This window comes from Hylobates moloch, unplaced genomic scaffold (genome assembly GCF_009828535.3).
Source record: "Hylobates moloch isolate HMO894 unplaced genomic scaffold, HMol_V3 SCAFFOLD_95, whole genome shotgun sequence".
In the NCBI taxonomy this organism is placed as follows: Eukaryota; Metazoa; Chordata; class Mammalia; order Primates; family Hylobatidae; genus Hylobates; species Hylobates moloch.
The window spans coordinates 14,094-35,181 of NW_026652370.1; the positions used below are offsets into that span (position 1 = coordinate 14,094).

A 21,088-nucleotide genomic window follows, 5' to 3' on the forward strand; every position below is an offset into this window, starting at 1 on the left:
TCTAACAATATAATTTTCATTCATAAACCAATGATTTTGTCAGCATATTACCCAGTGCCTTCCAAATGCTGCAGAGGGAAGCAAAAGACACAATCCTTGCCCTCAGAGAGCAGACAGTCTTTTATAAGGAGCAAGGACAGCCCAGTAGTAGCAATAACAAAAGCAGCAGCAGAAAGGGTTCAAATGCTGAACTTAAGAGCAATTTCAGGCCAGGTGCAGTGGCTTGCACCTGTAATCCCAGTACTTTGGGAGGCCAAGGCAGGAGAATCACTTGAGACCAGGAGTTTGAGACCAGCCTGGGCAAGAAAGTGAGACAAAAAAATAAATAAATTAGCTGGGCATAGTGGCGTGCACTTGTAGTCAGAGCTACTCAGAAGGCCGAGGTGGCAGGATCGCTTGAGCTACGGTATTTAAGGCTACAGTGAGCTATCACGGTGCCACCGCACTGCAGCCTGGAAGACAGAGCAAGACCCTGTCTCTAAAAGAAAATGTACTGAAGAGGAAGATTAGAGAAAAAAAAAGCAGATGTAAAAAAGAAAAATGTTTTTAAAATGAAATTACTACCTCAAAATAAATATTTTCAACACAATTAGTATACATTAGATCAGATATCCCCACCAAGTTACTACATGTGTATTTTTTCCACAAAAATGAAAACATACTATATCTAATTATAACCTCTTCAAAAGGCTTTACAAAGTCCTATTTTATTTTATTTTAATTATTTTTTGTGTGTGTGTGAGACGGAGTCTCACTCTGTCACACAGGCTGGAGTGCAGTGACGCTATCTCGGCTTACTGCAACCTCCACTTCCCGAGTTCAAGCAATTCTCCTGCCTCAGCCTCTGGCGTAGCTGGAATTACAGGCAGCCACCACCATGCCCACCTAATTTTTTTGTATTTTTAGTAGAGACAGGGTTTCACCATGTTGGTCAGGAGGCCGGTCTCAAACTTCTGACCTCAAGTGATCTACCCGCCTCGGCCTCCCAAAGTGCTGGGATTACAGGCGTGAGCCACCCTCGCGCCCAGCCCCTACTACAATTGTTAATGCTTATCCATTTATAAATGTAGAGCTACATCATTTTAGTTGTCTGCAGTGTCCCTTAAGTGACTCCCTATTGGTTAACTTCTACATACATCCTTATGTAGTTACCTAAATAAGTGACTTTATTTAGGACACATTCCTGCCTGTGAAAATATGGAGTCAAAAGTAAGGCGCTTGCTTTGGAAGGTGTGTATGTGTGTGTGTGTGTGTGTGTGTGTGTGTGTGTGTGTGTGTGTATGTCTCTGTGTGTGTGTGTTGTGTGTATGCCAACTGCCCTTAAGTTGGACCACTGTTCATTCCATGAGCAGTGGGTATGGGTGTCCATTCTGGACATTATAATTAAAAAAAATCTTTGCCAGTCTACTAGGCAAGAAATGGTATCTATTGTTTTCTTGTGGATTTCTATTGTTAGTATAAATAGCATTTTAATACACCTTTAGTGATAATTGACATTGCTTACTTTTTTGGTTGTAACCTTTTCCTTAACTCAATCTTGCTATTAGTAATTTCATGTTTTTCCTATTGATTTATAAAAATGCTTCATCTCTGAAGGCTACTAAATTCTTTGTTCATTATATATAAAATTAATATTTTTATTCAGTTATTTGCATTTTTACTTCATGTTTTTTTGTTAAGAAGACATTTAAAACATGTATATAGTCAAGTCCATCAAAATTATATTTTATGATGTATCCCTTTGTTGTCATATATCTCTCTTTAGGATTATAGTCATATTTATTTTCTCCCACAACTTTTATATGTTGAATCTTCATATTTACATCTATTATACATTTAGAGGCCACAATTAAAACCTACTGTAACTTTTTTAGAATCACATAAACTATATAAAATGTGTTTACCCCCAAATAATTTTTCTTTTAAATTTGGAGATAAGCCTTATGAAAAAAAAAAAATCCCAATGGTTCTTTTCATTTCCAAAGATTGAGTACTCATATTAAATGACATGAAAATCTTGTTAGTTTTATAAGCTAACATTTTTATATCTTTTTTGGTCACTGATTGCATTCATTGTCTATATTCTGTCTTCTCCACTGGATTGGAAATGTCTGATGCATTAAAATAGTTACTTCTACCCAAGGCTGAGTACTTTGGGAATTCTCCATGAAATAGCCATCACTGGATCCACACAGCTCAGCACAGTATTTGGCATATAGTAGGCTCTTGCTAATTCAGTAAATTTTGTGTGTTAGGCACATACAAAACCTCTGGAAAATGAGCAAGACAGTAAGGGGTTAAAAAGGTATTTTTAGAAGCACTAATATAACAACGACATGTGGGATGAACAGAAATTAAGAGAGAGGAAGGGGGGAAGGAGGGACGGAAGGACAGAGGTAGAGGGAAGAAGAAAGAGTGAAAGAAAAGTAGATCAACACATGGGAGGCCATTGTAAAGTCCAGGCTTCCACTGAATGGGCCCATACTAGGGAGGTAATTATAAAATTGGCAAGGGAAGGCCAAACCAATACAGCATTATAATCTTGCTGAAGGACTAAGTGAATAAAAGTTCCAAGGACAGAAACCAGAAAGGTGAGCAAAAGGCAGTCTGGGCTCAGCAGAGCAGCGACAGGGTTTGGTATCAAACACAGTAAACTCGTTGGTGGGACAGCCAATTAGAGCTGCCTCTTAGACTGTCAAAGATAAAGGACTGTGGCACACAGCTAAGTGGACTAGGGGAAACATGAAAGGAAAACAACCTTTGCAGAGTCCCTACTTGGTACTAGACACTGTATTAGGTATTTTACTTACAGAGTTAAAGTTTGTGTTTCAGAGTCACCCACACATCAGTAATAGACAGAGAATCACATAGAGCTTGGTTAGATCCTAGATCCATCCCTGCTAGCTATGTAGACATTGGAACAGTTTACCCATTTTTTTCTGTAAACCTTAATTTCATCATTCAAGAAATTAGGGAAAGAATAATACCTAACTCAAAGAAGCAAAATAAATGATACAATTCATAAAATGTAAATACCATGGTGCCTAAAATAAAACACAATAAAAGGTTGTCAATTAGTGGAAAAAAAAAAAAACAAAACAACAGAGAACTTAACAATTGGCTTTGGGGATGGTCCATATTAAGGGACAGAAGGAACATTTAGAGATCCTGAAAAGATAGATATTCAAGGAAATGGGAGCAAACCCTGAAAACAATATGTTACGGATATCATGGGGGCTAAGGGTTAAAGAAGGAGTTAATCAAATTTTGTCATGAGGATAGAAAAATGAACCATTTGGCCCTGTTTGTTCTTTATGTGAATAAAGCAAATTTGGACAGCACTACATACCCAAAGTTGGTCATCCATGCCTGGTGGGTTCTTTTTGATAAAAGCACCATAGTATGTAGCAATATTCCGGTGATGAGAATATTTCTTCAACATGTTAATTTCTTGTTTGATTTCTTCCTCTTCATCCTGTATGAGAACAATATAAAAATTTTGTCATGAAAATCTATTGTTGTTAGCAGGATTCTGTTCTTCATCGCCATCTAAAATTTTTCTTGTTTTTTCTTCCTTGTTGACAAATGAGCATAATTATTACATATGAGGGCAAAGAACAATTCTAAAACATAACACATTGGCTGTCCAAGAGACTCTTCTTTTTGTACAACAAACAGGCATAGCACAATCTCTTGGAAAACAAAACAAAAACACCCCAAACAATCCCTCATCTCTTCACCTAGAAGAGATCAAGGTAGAAAGACTATTGAGAGAAAATTCACTGTAGGTCTCTGGGAACTACATCCATGAAGTAGCTATTACTGATTCTATCTGGTGTAAGAAAGATTGAGGAAAGTGAACGATATTAAAACCATGGGCTCTCAGATTTAAATTTTGTTAGGTTCATTTTCTTTGAAGGCTCCTTTCATTCATTGAAGTACCTGACTGAAGATGATGAAAGTCAGATGGGAAAAGGAGCAAAGGTAAGTTCTCTAGATCTAAGGAAGTTCACCAAGCAGGAGTACCCACCTCACCTTCAGGAAACTCACCTTAGAAAGAAAGGGGGAAATGTGGTGGTGCTGAGGATGTAAAAAGAGACAACCCTTTTACAGAGTTAGTTTCTTAATATTCAGGTTTTGTTCACTGTGAATTTTGATTTGGAGTCCACCAACCTGGATTTGGAGTCCTCCAACCTTTTCAGAGGTCCTGGCAGTGCTGGTGGAGACGGTGTGACCTCCCATAATTTTATTTTCTTGATGTGTATACATATTGGTTGGACGGCAGAGGAGTGTTTTATTGTTGAGGTTGGGGGAGAAAGTTTCTACCTCAGGATAATTTTTTAGATGCAGCAGTAAGCTATGACTGTCCCTGAGTGTAAGATGTGACATTACCATGACCTGAAAAACTACCCATGGTGTCCCCTGTCTGTACCCTCCTCCACTCCGGCTGCACTGCCTCCTTCCAGTGTCTCTGCATCACTGGGACTTCCTGCAGTCTCTCGTGTGCTGTCTTCTTTCCCCCACCTCTTCTTCATATAAGCTCTACTCACCATTCCTGATTGAGTTTAATCAACATTCACCAGGGATCTCTTCCTTAATTCTCTCAGGCAATGTCAAGTCCCCCCACTGCATCTGGTCATAGGCCCTACACTCCTTTACATACCTGCTGTATTTGTTGACATTGGTTTGGAGGTGTGTCCCATTATTCGACTCTCTTCTCCATATATCGTAAGCTCTCCTCTCCAGATCTTCAGATCTCAGTTCTACAGTTCCTTCCCCAGCAGAGCTCCCTGATCTGCCCAATTTGGTTCTAGCCCCGTGAATCATCATGTATCTTTTCCTTTGTAGCACCTATCAGAATTGCCACCCACATTTATCATTTGCTTAAGGTCTCTTCTCATCAGTCTGTAAGAACTGTAAACTCAGGAATCCTGCCTGTTTTGTTCTCTACAACATCCCTAGCACCAAGCAAAGTGCCTGTGAATAAATGCAACTAAAGGAACGAATAACTGCAAAGAGCCCAATGCCTAAAGCAGCATTAGTGATGTTAAAAGGAACAGGTAAGAATAGAGTGAGGACAGTAGTGAAGTGCTGACATTTGCTGACCATGCTTTTTTACTAAAATAAGCTTTAGGAAAAAACAAAGGGGATTTGCAAACCTAGGAGAAGTAAAGCATGTTACATATCACATGGCTTAACTAAGCTGAAGACTAGGTAATCTCAAAATAGAATATATGCTGGGGATGCCGAGCTAAGGAGAAGCACGTGGCTGGAACAGCAGCGGGGAAGGGAGTCAAGGGGCGAGACAGGGGAAGGCACACTGCTGACCACCTATTCTTCTCAGCAGCTATCAGAAACTCCCCACGCCTTCATTGCAGGTCGTGGAGAGAATGACCTTCGCCAGCCTTCAACTTGTTGAAGGGTCCCTACAGCGCACCTCCAACGTCTTACTGTGGTGCACATTGGCTATTTTTAAACTTGCTGTATGGGGCCAAATAATTGTGGATGAATGTAGGATGTGAGCGGATGTACTTTGGGGAAGCCTAAATAGAAAGGGAGAAAAACGACCTGAGGGTTTCTGTGGGCAGCACAGCATCGACAGCTGCTTCCATTAAAAAGGCAACTACATGAGGTAATAAAAGACACGGATCACTTTCCAACTGCAGCCTGTCAATCTTAGCATCAGTCATTATTAGTGAGAAATCAGGCTGCTTCTACAAGTATTTGCCGCTTGCCTCCTGGGTTCTTAGCAGGATAGTGGGTGATGTGGGAAAGACGTTGGGGTGGGGGGGACTGCCTATAAAAAGCTCACCATGTCATTAAGAAAATAAGAGCTTATAAAACAGTTAAATAGCAGCAGAAGGCACTACGTAATTAAATCCAAAATAAATAGTACTGGAGGTCAGAATAAAGTCAGTACATTCTCCATCATTTTGCAAAGGTAAACTGAGGCAATATGACAATAAGGACAGCATATGCATTGAGTCTGGGATCAGAAAAATGAGGGTGGGCAGAAGAGGTGCATGTTGAGTTTGGGTACCATTCCTTTCTGGCTGCAGGATCCCAAGAAAGTCACCTATCTTTTTGGACCCTAAGTTTTCTCATTTATGATGAGATAAAGATATTATAAGTCCTAGCATTTTGTGGTACTTAGATAACGGATGTGCATTATAAAGTGCACTACAAAGTAAATGTTATTACTAATCTACGTAACCCAAAAATAAATAAATAAAAGGGCAGGAAGGCCAAAATGTAAATCACTTGAATTTTAGGTTTAAATTGCACTGTTGCCAAACACAATTATGGAACCACTGTAAGTCACGGTTAGGTAGTTCTAAAATATAAATCCTTGATCTTACGCAACCTGTTAAGTCAGCATGCAATTTAGCAGGCCTTTGGGGCTCCTGTTTATCCAGAATTTTAGTCTAGGGCACAGATGGCAGTAAGTTATTCAGTGAAACAGGAAGGAAGACCCTTACTAGTGACAATAATTCATTTAACCATGCCTCAAAGAGTTCAGCCTCTCACAATATGGCCCATCGAGGGAGATGAGTTACAATGCTTTCCAAAAATGCAGAGAGAGCAAGGGAGGCTAGAATTAAACTAAAAAGTTGTAAGTTAAAAAATTATTGCCCCATGAATCATCATGTATCTTCTCCTTTGTAGCACCTATCAGAATTGCCACCCACAGTGGCAGAATTGACACTGAATGTGGCAAAAAGTAGGAGACAATTTATCATTAAAGGATCACAGGCTATGAGAATTTGAATAGACTCTATTTGTAAATTATTTTGTAAATGTACTATTTCTAAATGTTAAGTATTAAGCACAAGGATCAAGCCCTCTGATAAACTAAAGACCACTGGGCAATAATGAAAAATATAGTAGTGGTACCAAATTATCATACATTTAAAAGAGTAACTTCAATAAGCCAAGTCCGGTACTCTAGGAAGAAGCATTACTTAAATCAGAAGCCTTCCAAATCCAGTCGTATTCATTGTGTTAACCTCAGCCATGGCACTTAAACTCTCCAAATGTCAGTCATTTTCAGCTATAAATAGGAATAAGAATACCTATGTAAGCCACTTCTCAGGGCTTAGAAATGATTAAGTGCTTATTTAAATGTAGCTTTAGTATTAACATAAAGAAGATAACATTATTTCTCAAGATCACAGGATCTACCTAGTGCTTAGTGTTTGTGGTAGACTGAAAAAGAAAATGGCCATGATATGTGTCCTACCTGCATCAAGAGGTGGAGTCCATTTCTCTTCTCCTTGAACCGGGGCTTAGCCACATGACTTGCTTTGGTCAAGGGGACATTAGCAAATCGGATGAAGCAGAGGCCCGAAAAGCACTTGTGCCTTGAGACTGGCCCTCTCCTACTGCTTGCCAGAGAACCAACCCTTCAGCCCCCATGTGAGAAACTGGGATTGACCTTCTAGAAGATGAGAAATCATGGGAAGATAGGCAGTTTTCAAACGCAAGGAAATAGAGAATTCCAGTTAATGCTTTTAAGCCACTGACGACCTCTGATGGCAACATGATTGTCACTATGTGGTCATAAAACATAGCCAAAGCCAAAACCTCATGTAATGTTTACTGTGTACCAGCAGCTATGTATGAACTATCTTATCGAGCACTCAGAACAGCTATGAAGCTGGATCCTATTTTACAAATGAGTAAAATGAGTCTCAGAGAAGTTAAGTAACTTTCCCAAGTTCACTCATATTTTAAACGTTAAACCTCAGATTCAAGACCAGATTTGTCTGACTCCAAAGCCAGTATTCTTAATTCTATACAGAAAACTACTAGTCAGATGAAGGGCAATTATCCATGGTGACCAAAACCAAAGTCATTGATCGGAAGAGTTTAAGAGCATCCTAAGCCAGGGCGGAAGAGAACCCTGACTTTTGTCTTCCAATTAAAGAAGCTTGTTAGCATACAATAATATTTGCTTATGATTGCTTTCAAGGAATAAAGAAGGGATTTTAAGTTGCATATTTATTACACAGGGGAACACACTTTAAGTACCTATGATATGCTAGGATTTAAAAATGGAATAAAACATTTAATATTAGTTATATGCTCTGTAATAAAGTCTGCCCAACATTTAACTCTCAATCCGTGGCACAGGAATAAAACTATGCAATTCCTACAGCAAGTCCAAGAGACTGGTCAGGATGAAGTCTAGAGAGAAGTATAAGGTGTACAGATTCATGAATGTGTCTACAGATTCATAGATGTGTCCATACATCTATCCCATAGATGTGTGGACACTGGCTAGAACCGTGTCTGCTCCCGCTCATCTGCACTGCTTTCACAGCAGCTGTTGCCATTAAGCAGGTGTTTGTGTTATCCGTCATTCTCACCTTCAGCATTGACTGAATGTGGCAAAATGTAGGAGACAATTTATCATTAAAGGATCACAGGCTAGGAGAATTTGAAGGGATCGTCACGATGATTTAGAATGTGGTTTTAAAAAAGCTTCTAAAATAATTTGTAAAAGTGAAATCCCTCCCTGCAATAGAAGTTTTTTTCAGGATGCAAATATATAGCTGACAAAAACTAAATTTTTAAAATCAGTAAACATTTATTTGTATATGCAATATCTACTTACACAATTAGTCAATGACAAGAAGTTGTTCTAGTGAATACAAAATTAGAAAGAAATTTAAAGTTACACATCAGCTCTAATATCTTATTAATTTTCATTTTTCTTTCGGTTCTATAGGATGGAGAGAAATCTGCATTTCCTAAGATAAATAGTTAAGAGCATGCCTTGAAATTTAAGTAGAATCTTCACAATCAATGCCATTCTGCACATGAATAGGGTAACCTAGCAGCACAAATTAAGAGGCTGGCATTTTCCAGTGTGTTCAAAGTTGGTATAACATACCAACATAACATACAAACTGTGTAACATACAGTTTGAGGTCTGCTTTTTAAATCACAGTTTATTATATGTTTCTATTTAAAATTAAATGAGAATTGAGCATGTAAATCACCTAAAATTATCTCAGGGTCAAGTTACGCGCAGCTTTGGGTCTGTTTCCTTAAATCTATTACATTTAACAGATGGTAATAAATCAGATTGTAATAAATAATTACAATAGATAATAAATAATTAGATGTACTAAAACTATTACACCTAATAGATTTAAGGAAACAGACCCAGAGTTGTCCAACGAGTTGTCTAAGTCCCTATCTCTTCATTGTAGCATTGATAGGACTTTGCCAGGACATTCTGCAGGCAGCACCAGGATTTGCTGTATATGTTAACTCTAAGTTAAATTAATTCATTCAAGAAAGATTTACTCAACCCAGCAAACCCATTACTAGGTATATATCCAAAAGCAAACAAATCATTCTGCCAAAAAAATACTTGCACTCACATTTTCACCACAGCACTATTCACAATAGCAAAGACATGGAATCAACCTTGGTGCCCATCAATGGTGGACTGGGTAAAGAAAATATGGTATATATACACCATGCAATACTATGCAGCCATAAAAATGAATGGAATCATGTCCTTTTCAGTAACATGGTTGAGCTAGAGGCTATTATCCTAAGCAAATTAATGCAAAAACAGGAAACCAAATCCTGCATGTTCTCACTTACAAATGGGAGCTAAGCATTGGGTACAGATGGACATAAAGATGAGAAAAATAGACACTGGGGACTACTAGAGTAGAGAGGGAGGTGGACAAGAGTTAAAACTGACTGTTGGGTACTATGGTCAGTACCTGGGTGACAGAATCATTTGTCACAAACCTCAACATCACACAACATACCCAAGCATCAAACCTGCACATGTACCTCCTGAGTCTAAAATAACAGTTGAAAAAAAAAGTAAAGAAGAAAAAAGAATTATTTACTAAGTGCCTACTATATTCCAGTCATAATGCTAAATGCCAGTAATATAATCATACTACAACAGGCATAACAGATTCAAGTTCTGCTACAATGAAGCTTACTACAGTTTAGTGGAAGACACAGATACGAATCAAAGAATGACAATTACATGCAAAATTACTACCATGAGAAGCATGTGGTAGCTGATCTAATTAACCTCAAGAAACTTAAGTTTGCGCTGAGTTCTTAAGGCTAGGTGAAAGTTACCCAGTTGGGAAGAAAAAAAGAGAAAATGTGATATAGTGTGATTGGGACGGAAACATTTTCCTGGCAGAGAAAGTGTTTGCCAAGGTCGTGTGGCTGGAGAGGGTGTAGCATGTTGTCTACTTTGGAGGCTTTTGGTGCTATAAAGAGAAAAATAAAAATTGTCTGCAAAAGACCCGGTAATAATAACAACAATATGCACTGAATACCATGTTCTACATATTGTTCTGAAACCCTTCATAAATAATGATTAATATACTTACGTCTCATACTAACTTTGTGAGAGAAGTGGCATTATCCACATTTGTAGATGTAGAATAGAGAAGGTTAAGCAATATGTCCAGGGTCAGAAAGCCATGAAGTGTCAGAACTAGGATATTCCAGAAGACTGACACTGTGCAGGGCTCTTCTTTGCCAGCAGGCTAACCTGCTTTCTCTTACAATGAAGGAGTCCCTTAAAGGAGTAGATAACAAAAGGACGTCTTTCTCATACCCAAGCCTGCACTGAGGCATGACTCCCAAGAAAACCACGAATTAACAAAAAGACCCAAACTCAAGTAACCCAGAAGTAAACAGTTTCAAACCTAGCAATAATGTCATCCATGTGGCTAAAGTCTACCATAAATGGCGTGGCTTATATCTTCAAGGATCCTAGATTTACAATTCAGATAACAGCCCACAGGAATTGGAATGAGTTGTTTTTTTTTTCTGATAGTATAAACGGTGTAATTTATAACGTCCCCCCTTTTGGCTTTGGTTATTGGGAAAAATAACTAGCAAGTTCTCTGTGGCCTGTAATTTCAATTTGCTTATCCTTCACCTGGCTTTCTAATCTTAATATTGTTTTTATATTTATTTTTACATAAATATGCATTATACTCTACAGATATTTTTACATTGTATATACTATTTATGCATTATATATTATCTGTGTATTATATGCATATCATTTATATATAATATATATTAGATATATTAAATCTATATATTTAATAAATATATAATATATATTTAATATTAGATTTAATAAATATATAATATATATTTAATATTAGATATATTAAATATATATTTATCTACATCTAATATTAAATCTACATTAACTGTTAAATATTTATATTTATATTGTTATATTTATTATATATTATATAAAATATATTATATTATATTAAATATTATATTAAATTATATTTATTATATATTAAATATATAATATGTAAATATATATTAGATATATAAATATATTATATATCTATATATTTAAAATACATATTATTTTATATATTATATTTAAAATATACAATTATATTATATATTATAACATATAATATATATTCATATAATCATTCAATAATGATTTACTCAACCCAGCAAACCCATTACTAAATTATGTATATTATAACTATATATAATATATAATTTAGTAATTATAATAATTTAATAATTTAGTAATAATATAATTATAATAAATAATTATATTAAATAATTAAATTAAATAATAATTATAACAATTTAGTAATAATATAATTATAATAAATTATATATTGTTATATAATATAATACATATTGTATAAAATATAATATATTGTTATATATTATAATTATATTATATTAATATATTATAATGTATTATATATTATATAATAATTAATATACATTATTACATAATACATCTTATATAACATATAATATAATTTATATAATATATAATATCATTATATAATATACATTATGTATTATATAGCAATATATATTATTATAATTATTATATTATATATCATATGGGATATATATCGATATATATCATATATCCCATATAATATATAGGATATCTATATGATATCTATAATATACATGATATATGATATATATCATATATTATATATGTTATATATAATGACATAATATATAACATATATGATACATATCATTTTATATATATGATATACATATAATATGCATATATAATACATAATGTAGTAGCAACTACTAGGTGCCAGTGCCAGTGCCAGGTTCGACCTTAGCAAGCTCTGCATGGGGTGCAAAGATGGATAATGCACAGTTCCTGTCCCTGGCCTTGAAAGCTTATTAGAGTCAGTAGGCTTCAAATGAGAAAGAAGTTTTAAAGAAGGAAAAATAAAAGTGGGTGAAGGATATGAACAGACACTTCTCAAAAGAAGACATTGATGCAACCAACAGAGATATGAATAAATGCTCATCATCACTGGTCATTAGAGAAATGCAAATCAAAACCACAATGAGATACCATCTCACGCCAGTTAGAATGGCAATCATTAAAAAGTCAGGCAACGGTAGATGCTGGAGAGGATCTGGAGAAACAGGAAAGCTTTTACACTGTTGGTGGGAGTGTAAATTAGTTTGACCCTTGTGGAAGACAGTGTGGCGATTCCTCAAGGATTTGGAACTAGAAATATCATTTGACCCAGCAATCCCATTACTGGGTATATACCCAAAGGAATATAAATCATTCTACTGTAAAGACACATGCACACGTATGTTTATTGTGTCACTGTTCACAATAGCAAAGACTTGGAACCAACCCTAATGCCCATCAATGATAGACTGGATAAAGAAAACATGGCACATATACACCATGGAATACTACACAGCCATAAAAAGGATGAGTTCATGTCCTTTGCAGGGACATGGGTGAATCTGGAAACCATCATTCTCAGCAAACTAACACAAGAACAGAAAACCAAACACTGCATGTTCTCACTCATAAGTGGGAGTCGAACAATGAGAACGCATGGACACAGGGGAGAGAATATCACACAATGGGGCCTGTCGTGGGGTGGGGTCAAGGGGAGGGATAGCATTAGGAGGAACAACTAATGTAGACGACGGGTTGATGGGTGCAGCAAACCACCATGGCACGTGTATACCTATGTAACAAACCTGCACGTTCTGCACATGTACCCCTGAACTTAAATAATGAAAAATAAATAAAAATAAAAGCTGAACTTCCCAAGTCATTAAATAGAAATTCAAAATATTGGTGAGGAAGTCAAATCAAAGAAGAGCAACAGAGCTCAACAAGAGAGGACCTAGTGAAGTCAAAAGAGGGGAATGAATATGAGGTGGCAAGTGTTGGCAGCATAAAGGAAAGGATGGACCTGCAGAAGGAGACCTTGTGTTCCACTACTGAGGAACTTGGTTGGAAATCATGCTTTGAACAGCCCAGTCAGTGATTCCGAGCACCCCAGTTTCTGTGTGCCAATTTTCTCATCTATAGGCATCTCCACCCCACTAGGAGGCTAAAGCAATTAATTATAATTTTGATCAAATGCAAATAAAAGGACCAGTGAATACAAACTATTATGATGTAAAAATATTTTTTAAAACTATTGCTCACCTTTATCAGTTTGGAGGTATAGACAGTAGCCCCCAGGCCTATTTTTTGCACTTAAGCAATGCATCTAACAGGTGAGCATACACATATGACAAGGCCAACATCCAGGCCTTACACACAGCATGCATGAACATGTGCAAAGACCCAGACACATATAAGCCACCTAAAGGGGTCTAATCTGTATGCAAGAAGAGGACAGATGCTAAAGTGTGCATGGAGTGGGCAGCTCAGTTGTTCATTTTTAGAACCATAGAAGCTTTCCGAGTTCTACATGCTGTATAGCATACAGAATTGAAGCACTGAAAATAGCCCCAAAGGTGGAGGGTATTATGAAGACAAAAAAACCATTTGTTTATCTTTTCTCTGTTGAAAGTTTTGACCATGTGCTTGATCAGACTGTTCTGTCTGCTGAAGACATCTACATAAATGGCCCCAAAGTAAAAGTCCCAAAGAGCTGTCCAGAGGGCCTCTGTGGCAAAGGAGCCTCAGATGGGAATCCCCAAGCTCTGCTGACATCACCTGAAGGTCAAGCTCCCAAATGTGGAGGTGCACCTCCCCTACCCCTTCACTTAGCTAACCAAGGTCTACTCGTCCTATAGATCTCACATAGCTGTCACTTTCACAGAAATCATTTATTGGCCACCAGCTAGGTCAGTTTCTTCTTAAATTCTCTTCTCATACTCTGTATACTGCTTGGAAGTTAGTCAGAATTGTGACTGCTATTGTTTAACTGCTAAAGGTCTTGTACTAAAATAAAAGATTACAGAAGATAGTGCCCATGTCTGTCTTGTTCACAGGATGACTCCGTAGCACAGTGCATTCGTTCATTCTCAAGTAAATGAATGAATGAAATCTTGTGATTTCAGCCTTCAGCCTCTGGAATCTAGCTTCACTTTCTTTCCTGGACCCTGCTCTAGTAAGCTATTTTTTCAACTACATACCATTCAGGGTAAGGCTAACAATTCTGTAACTGAGGTGGTAAAGATAGGGTGAGTGCAAACTATCTACCCATATCAGCAATTAACTAATACAAGTTGGCACGTAGTTCACAGATCAGGCTGTCATCAAAATACACAACTACAGGATTTTAATGCACACTACAATCTTTTCATTCCTATTGCCTGTCTTATTCAGTGATTCAATGTACCTTACTGGCACTAACCATTAAAATCATCTATTGAAGACCTATTGTGTGTCAGGTACAAGATACTATATGCCACTTAAGTCCCAAAACAAGCTTGCAACATTAACCAATAAGAAAACTGTAGCTCAGAAAAGTTAAGATTTGCCCAAGGTCACAATCAGTAAGGAGATGAGTGGAATATAAGCCCAGCTCTCTCCGAATCTGAAGGCCGTGCTCTGGCAATACTCTCCCATTTCTCATCCTATAATAAGATGTCTGTGCAGAGTGTGGGTATGCCCTGACTGGCTCGATTTGAATTCCAACCCTGCCACTTACTATCTGTGGGGCTTGGGCAAGTTTCTTAGGCTCTCTGCTGTCAATTCCTTTGTAAAATAGATATAACAGCAGTACTCTCCTAATGGACGTTGTTTTAAGGACTAAATGAATTAATACATGTTAAGTACTAAGAACAATGCTTGGCACATAATAAACAATCAGTATTAGCCCCTTTTTGGCCCGTGCCTATTGTCATTATTATTATTAACAATATTATTAAGTGCATACTATTAATTATGCCACTGAACTGCCTCCCTTTGGGACGAAAGAACCAAATGTACTTGGAACAATGTGTCCCCCTTACTCTTCCAAACAACCCAAGATGAAAAGACTTTTCTTTTCTTTTTGTGCAATTTCAGCAAGCATTCACTGAGCCCTTTAATGATGGGCAAAACAGTCTACTATTGGGAGAAGAACACTTCCTTACTCTTCAGAAAGAGATGGAGGCTGGTCATAAGCTTCACCTACAGAAATTCAGTAAGACAGAAATAGGAATTCGGTGAAGCAGGGCTTAGCATGGATCCTCCTAGTAGGCAATCCTACGGTGTTACTCTCCTGTTCAACTTCTGGCTCTTGCACTGGCTCTAGTAGTAGTTTGAGGAAAGGAGCCAGGACTTACGGTCTCCCACCCTTGGTTTAAAAAAAAAGAAAAGAAAACCTGCTTACACTTCTTTTATATATTGGGTTTTTCTCTAAGACTATTTGATCAAAGTGTTCTACTGAGAAAACTAAAAATTAAAAACCTTGTAAACTCCTTGTCACAGTATTAAATTCCTTCATGACCTGGCCCCTCCTAATGTGTCTAGATTCATCTTGTATCAACCCCTTCTTGGCACTTTTAACCTCGAAACTAAGCTATGTGCAGTTTCCAGAACATGCCCTCTCAGCCTCATGCCTTGGCACCGGCTGTATTCTTGGCCGGAATGTCCTCACCTGACTGTCCTCCTGGGCTTCCTCAGTGAGGACTGTCTCCTCACAGTCCCATCAAACTTTACAAGTAACGTTATTTACACATTCTACAGCCTTGTTATAAAGTGTATAAGCTTTATTTATAAATATTTAGGACAAGGTTGTATTACTGTGAGCAGGCAAAAGACCATTTTTTTCATCTTTAAATTTCCAGTGCCTATCATAAAGTAGATTTTAGTTAATATTTGTTGAATAAATCAATGAAAAAAGAATCACATGAAATTGAACACTACATGAATTGAAGACTGAAAACAATGTGGTTAAGAAGATAGACTTAAAGGATGGGGTTACGTTGCTCAGGCTGAAATATTCACTCCTTCCTTTGGCAGCCATGTTACATTGAGCAAGATACTTAAAATGCCTGGCTTTCACATTTCCAAAATGGGGCTAATCATGGAACCTGCTTGCTTAGTTGCTGAGAGGATCAAATGAATTAATATATAGAAAGTATTTTAAAGAGTTCTGGCACATAGTAATCACTCATTTAGTGTTAGCTACCATTATTATTCTTTTTGATAGGAATATAAAAAATGTAACTAGAGAAACACTTTACTTAAGGACCAAATCAGTTTTGAACACACTCACTATTATATGATATTATAGTCATAGAATTCTCCTGTTTTTGCCCACCCAGCATCTTTCCCACCCTTTTCTATAATAACTCTCAGGTTTTTCTTTGAGAAATCAACTCTCTCCAACTCTCAGTCCCTGTGGTAGGTTCCAGAGCCAGGCATCCAGCCCAGGCGTGGACTGGAGAGTCAGGAATTGGCTCAGGGATGGGGACATGGTCCAAGCTGGACCACTGATATTCAGACTGGCACCTTTGCTGGGACCAATGGCAATGAGGAGTGAAAACATGAGCCTGCAGCTGCTGCTGGGACGAAAGCAGAGCCCACAGATGGAGAGAGACAAAATCGTGATCATGTTAGGTGACTCTCTGCATTGTGCTGAGGTTTTTGTTGTTTTAATTCATACAAGCTAGTAAATTCTCTTTTCAGCTTCATTCAGTTTGGGTGGAGGTTTGGTACTACAACCCCAAATGTCCTGAGTAGTGTAATCACAACCAGTCATTGAAAGGCAAAAGCTTACAATATTAGTATTTCATTAAGTCGTATATGCACTTCAGGATGTCATTGTAAAGGGACTACTTTACACTAGGAATTTTTATCCAAATGAAAATGGGGATTATTTACAGCGTTGTCAAAAAAAAAAAAAAAAAAAAAAAACCCAAAAAACCACAGCTCCTTCACACCTGGTAGCCAGAAAGAAGTAAATACGAGGCCCTAGAAAAGTGGTACTCTCATTTTGATGTGTGTGACGCTCCGAGGAGTTTATAGAAAAGGCAGATTTTGAGGCTACCCCAGAAATCCTGCAGCAGGCCCAGGAATTTGCATTTCTCATGAGTACCTCAGGGGTGCCGACTGCCCACTGATGCTGACGGTCCACTTTGAGAAACACTACCCGGGATCCTCCTAGATGCCGTAGGTCAATCTAGAGTGCAAAAATCCAGCTGAGAGGTAAACCCCAGACTGTGACAAAGTGGGGAAATTTCCATAATGATTTCATGAACTATAAGATCTTCAAGGCCTACTCTGAGTTTAAGCACAAATTCTGAAGCAAATGTTGGCAAATTTGGAAGTGTTTCAGCTCTAAAAATGGAAGGATATAAGCATTATATCCAGTTCTCTCAATGGCTATTTTATACAAAAAGGAAGTGATGTAGAACAAAAACAATAATTTAAAAATTGATGTCAAGTTTATGGCTTTATCAGTTTTATAACAATAAACTATAGTAACTTTGTCGTAGGTCATAGCATACAATTAACAAAGATGACCTTTGAGAATTCATTTCAGTTTTTAACAGAGCAGCCATAATGAGTACAATTATCATAATTGGTAAGAAGCTTTTACAGCATTCTGTAATACACAATAGACAACATGGCAAAATAGAATAGATTGTCTTCTAAAGGCACCACATGAGTTTCACAAAGGAAATCTTATGTTGACTGTGATGTGTAAGGGGGTGATACAAAAGTCGCTTGATGCCACATCAGACACCACAAAAATGAGAAAACCATTTCCTGATGTGCATCCATGTTTGCCTTTGTTAAAAGTCAGTGGTTAAATAATCATCAATGACGTGACTGAATCACAGAAACTATCTAGCCCTCCTCAGTAGGAGTTCCCCAAGAGAATTAAGCCTAAATACTATAAAGCCTCCACTCTATGCAATGGATTGACACTCCTTTGCATGTAAAATGGCCTTACCTCTGTACCCTCCTTGGAAGAACTGAGAAGGCAGTCTCTCAAATCATCATCTGTAGGGCTTAGATGCTTAATGAAACCCAGTTTAGAAAGACTAACTGACATTCCTTAAGCTGAAAATACATGCTCTGGGAAAAATAACTGTGTAACTTTTAATTCCAAGCAAAGTGGTCTAGCAATAGTGGTTCTTGAGTAGTTTCTGGTTCTACTTGTGAGGCTTTAAATTGTTCAGAGTCATACTTTGAACATCAACACATATTTTATGCACCAAGAGTAATGAAATCAGTGGAACTCTCATCTGTAGTTCTTCAGAACCACACAATAGAATTTAATCTGCAGCATGAATGTCTTGGACTCCTTCCACAACCATTAATTGTTAAACTGCCAAGCTCATCTCATTATGCAGAGATCCTATTCAATCCAAGGAAAATACAGTAGTATGACTTCAGCTGAATTGCAAAACAAATTCTGATTCGTTCTGTGGTTGGAGCTTTGTAAAATGTTTACACGTTTATAATGGGTTTCTATGTAGAGACTGATAGTATCTGATTTTAATTTTTGTGTCAGATCCTGCTAATCAACCATTCCAGTATCCACTTTCCCTTCATTTCTGACTAACAGAATCTGGATTTTTAACTAGACACACTAGCAGAATAAAAGACTACATTTTCTAGCTTCCCTTGCAGCTAGATATAGGCAATGAAAGCAGAAGCAAGTAGTAATGTTGTATGGAAGTAGAAAATATTTCACTGGAAGGGGCTCATTTGTACCCTTCTGCTCCCCCTGCTCTCCCTTTTTTACCTGCCATAAAGTGTGATCAATGGAAATCCAATAAATATCTTGAACCATAAAGCAAACTTAACTGTGGAGGCCATGCGTTAGAATGATGGAGCAGAAAGATAAAAACATCCTTCACTCTACCACATCGCTGACATACATCCCTGGGCTGTCCACCTTTAGACTCCTTTAACATGAGAGAGCAAGACACTTCTATTATGCTTAATCCGAAGTTATTTAGAGTTTTCTTAAACCAAATTAATATAATGCACATACATTTTATTATTCAGTAAGGGCCAGGTGAATTAATAAACTAACTGGGACTAAATATTTGAACTTCTGTAATACCTAAAACTTAAATAATGTATTTAAGACAAATAAAAAGAATTAGTACTTTATCTAAATGGTAACAAACATACAGGAACATAATCTTTTACTGGTTAAAAATATATATAACTTAAAGAGGAATTTAGATCAACAATAAGTCAGTACAATGTGTGGTGTAAACAATAATTAGTGAAATGTGTATTATGGTAGGTAACTATCACATAACATATACTTATCAAAGGTAACAAAGTGAGCCCAAAAGGTATGGGTTGAAGTTTGACATACAGACATACTGTGTGTCTTTCTATTTATTTTTTTCTTATTTGTTTTTCTTATTTGATGCTTTTGTGTGACTCATTCATTCTATGTCTATTTATATTGAATAATCAACTTCTGGGCTGAATGGAAGACTTTGGTCTTTTAGCTTTCATGTACAGCAGACAGACATCTTAGAAAAATCCCCAGGACAACAGAAAATTATTAACATGCCTTTGATGTCCAGTGAATCCTTTCAAGTCAGATTTTTGCTGTGTACTCTTGAAAAGGCATTAAAATATTTTAAGTAGGCCTAGCAAAGGGATCGAAAACATTAGATTGTATTTAAAATAAAATCTATTTCTTAGATTGCTTTTGATTATCCAGGCAGAAATTTTGTTTCACTGGTGCTCTATAATGATAAAAATTTGTGTTTATTGTGATTATTGGATCAGTAATATTTTGTTTTGGGAAATATTCATGTTAAATATCCTACTAAGATCTTAGAGCCATCCAAGCTCCTGTCTACTCCAGTGGTAGGCAGACCTTTGGGAAAACAGTTAAGACTCATTTCTTCTGTATAATCTCAGTATTATTCATTTAATACCTTCACATCCTTGTTCTGCATTCATATGCAAATATCTGTGGTTGTGTTTATGTAAATTATTGGCACACAGTATTCACTCTAACTACATAAGGCAGTGTGTAGGTATCAAATTTAATTAGAGTGATGTACCCATGATCTCTTCAGTCAGCTACTGCACACGCTTCCTTATGTTAGCCACAAGTGGGGAAAGATATTAGATATTTAGGGAGATTGTTTTTCTGGAAAACAATTTTTTTCTATCATTAACTTCTCTATTACAAATATAGAGATGGTCCCTCATTTACAATGGTTCAAGTTACGATTTTTTTGACTAACAGTGGTGTGAAATCAATATGCATTTGGTGGAAATCATACTTCAAGTACCTGTACAACCATTCTATTTTTCACTTTCGCTATAGTAATCAACAAATTACATGAGATATTCAACATTTTATTATAAAATAGGCTTTGCGATAAATGACTTTGCCCAACTGTAGGCTAACGTAAGTGTTCTGAGCATGTTTAAGGTAGGCTAGGCTAAGCTATGATGTTCGATAAGTTATGGGTATTAAATGCATTTTCAACTTAACGATATTTTCTACTTATGATGAGCCTATCAGGATGTGAACCCGTCGTAAGCCAAAGAGCATCTGCATGGCTATTGAGATGGCAAAATAAAGACACTTACCCCTGTGACATCCATAACCTTAATGGCTGCAAGCTGGCCCGTTTTGACATGACGACCCTGTAAAGAAAAAATAATAACAAAAGATTTAGTTCTGATGACGAATAGTAGCATTCAATTCCAACCATAAAGAAAAATTGCTTGGATCAGCGCTGTACTATGTCAATGGGGGGAGACAGAAAGACAGACACACATAGAAACACCATGTCTACTTAGTGTTTATTTTGTAAAACATCCCCAGTCACTTTGTTTATTTTCACAGTGGGTGTCAAG

General features: G+C 36.9%; 1 protein-coding gene across 1 annotated transcript in view; it reads right to left on the reverse strand.

Annotated features, from left to right (window-relative positions):
- Positions 1-20,871, reverse strand: part of LOC116463946 (traf2 and NCK-interacting protein kinase-like) — a 34,437-nt gene extending 13,566 nt beyond the window's left edge. Inside the window, exons 1-2 of the mRNA XM_032147252.2 lie at positions 20,819-20,871; positions 3,350-3,475 (exon numbers count right to left, since the gene is read on the reverse strand). Of these exons, the coding sequence (XP_032003143.1) occupies positions 3,350-3,475; positions 20,819-20,833 (141 nt within the window). The 5' untranslated portion in view covers positions 20,834-20,871. The remainder of the gene's footprint in view (positions 1-3,349; positions 3,476-20,818) is intronic.
- Positions 20,872-21,088: the final 217 nt, after the last annotated feature.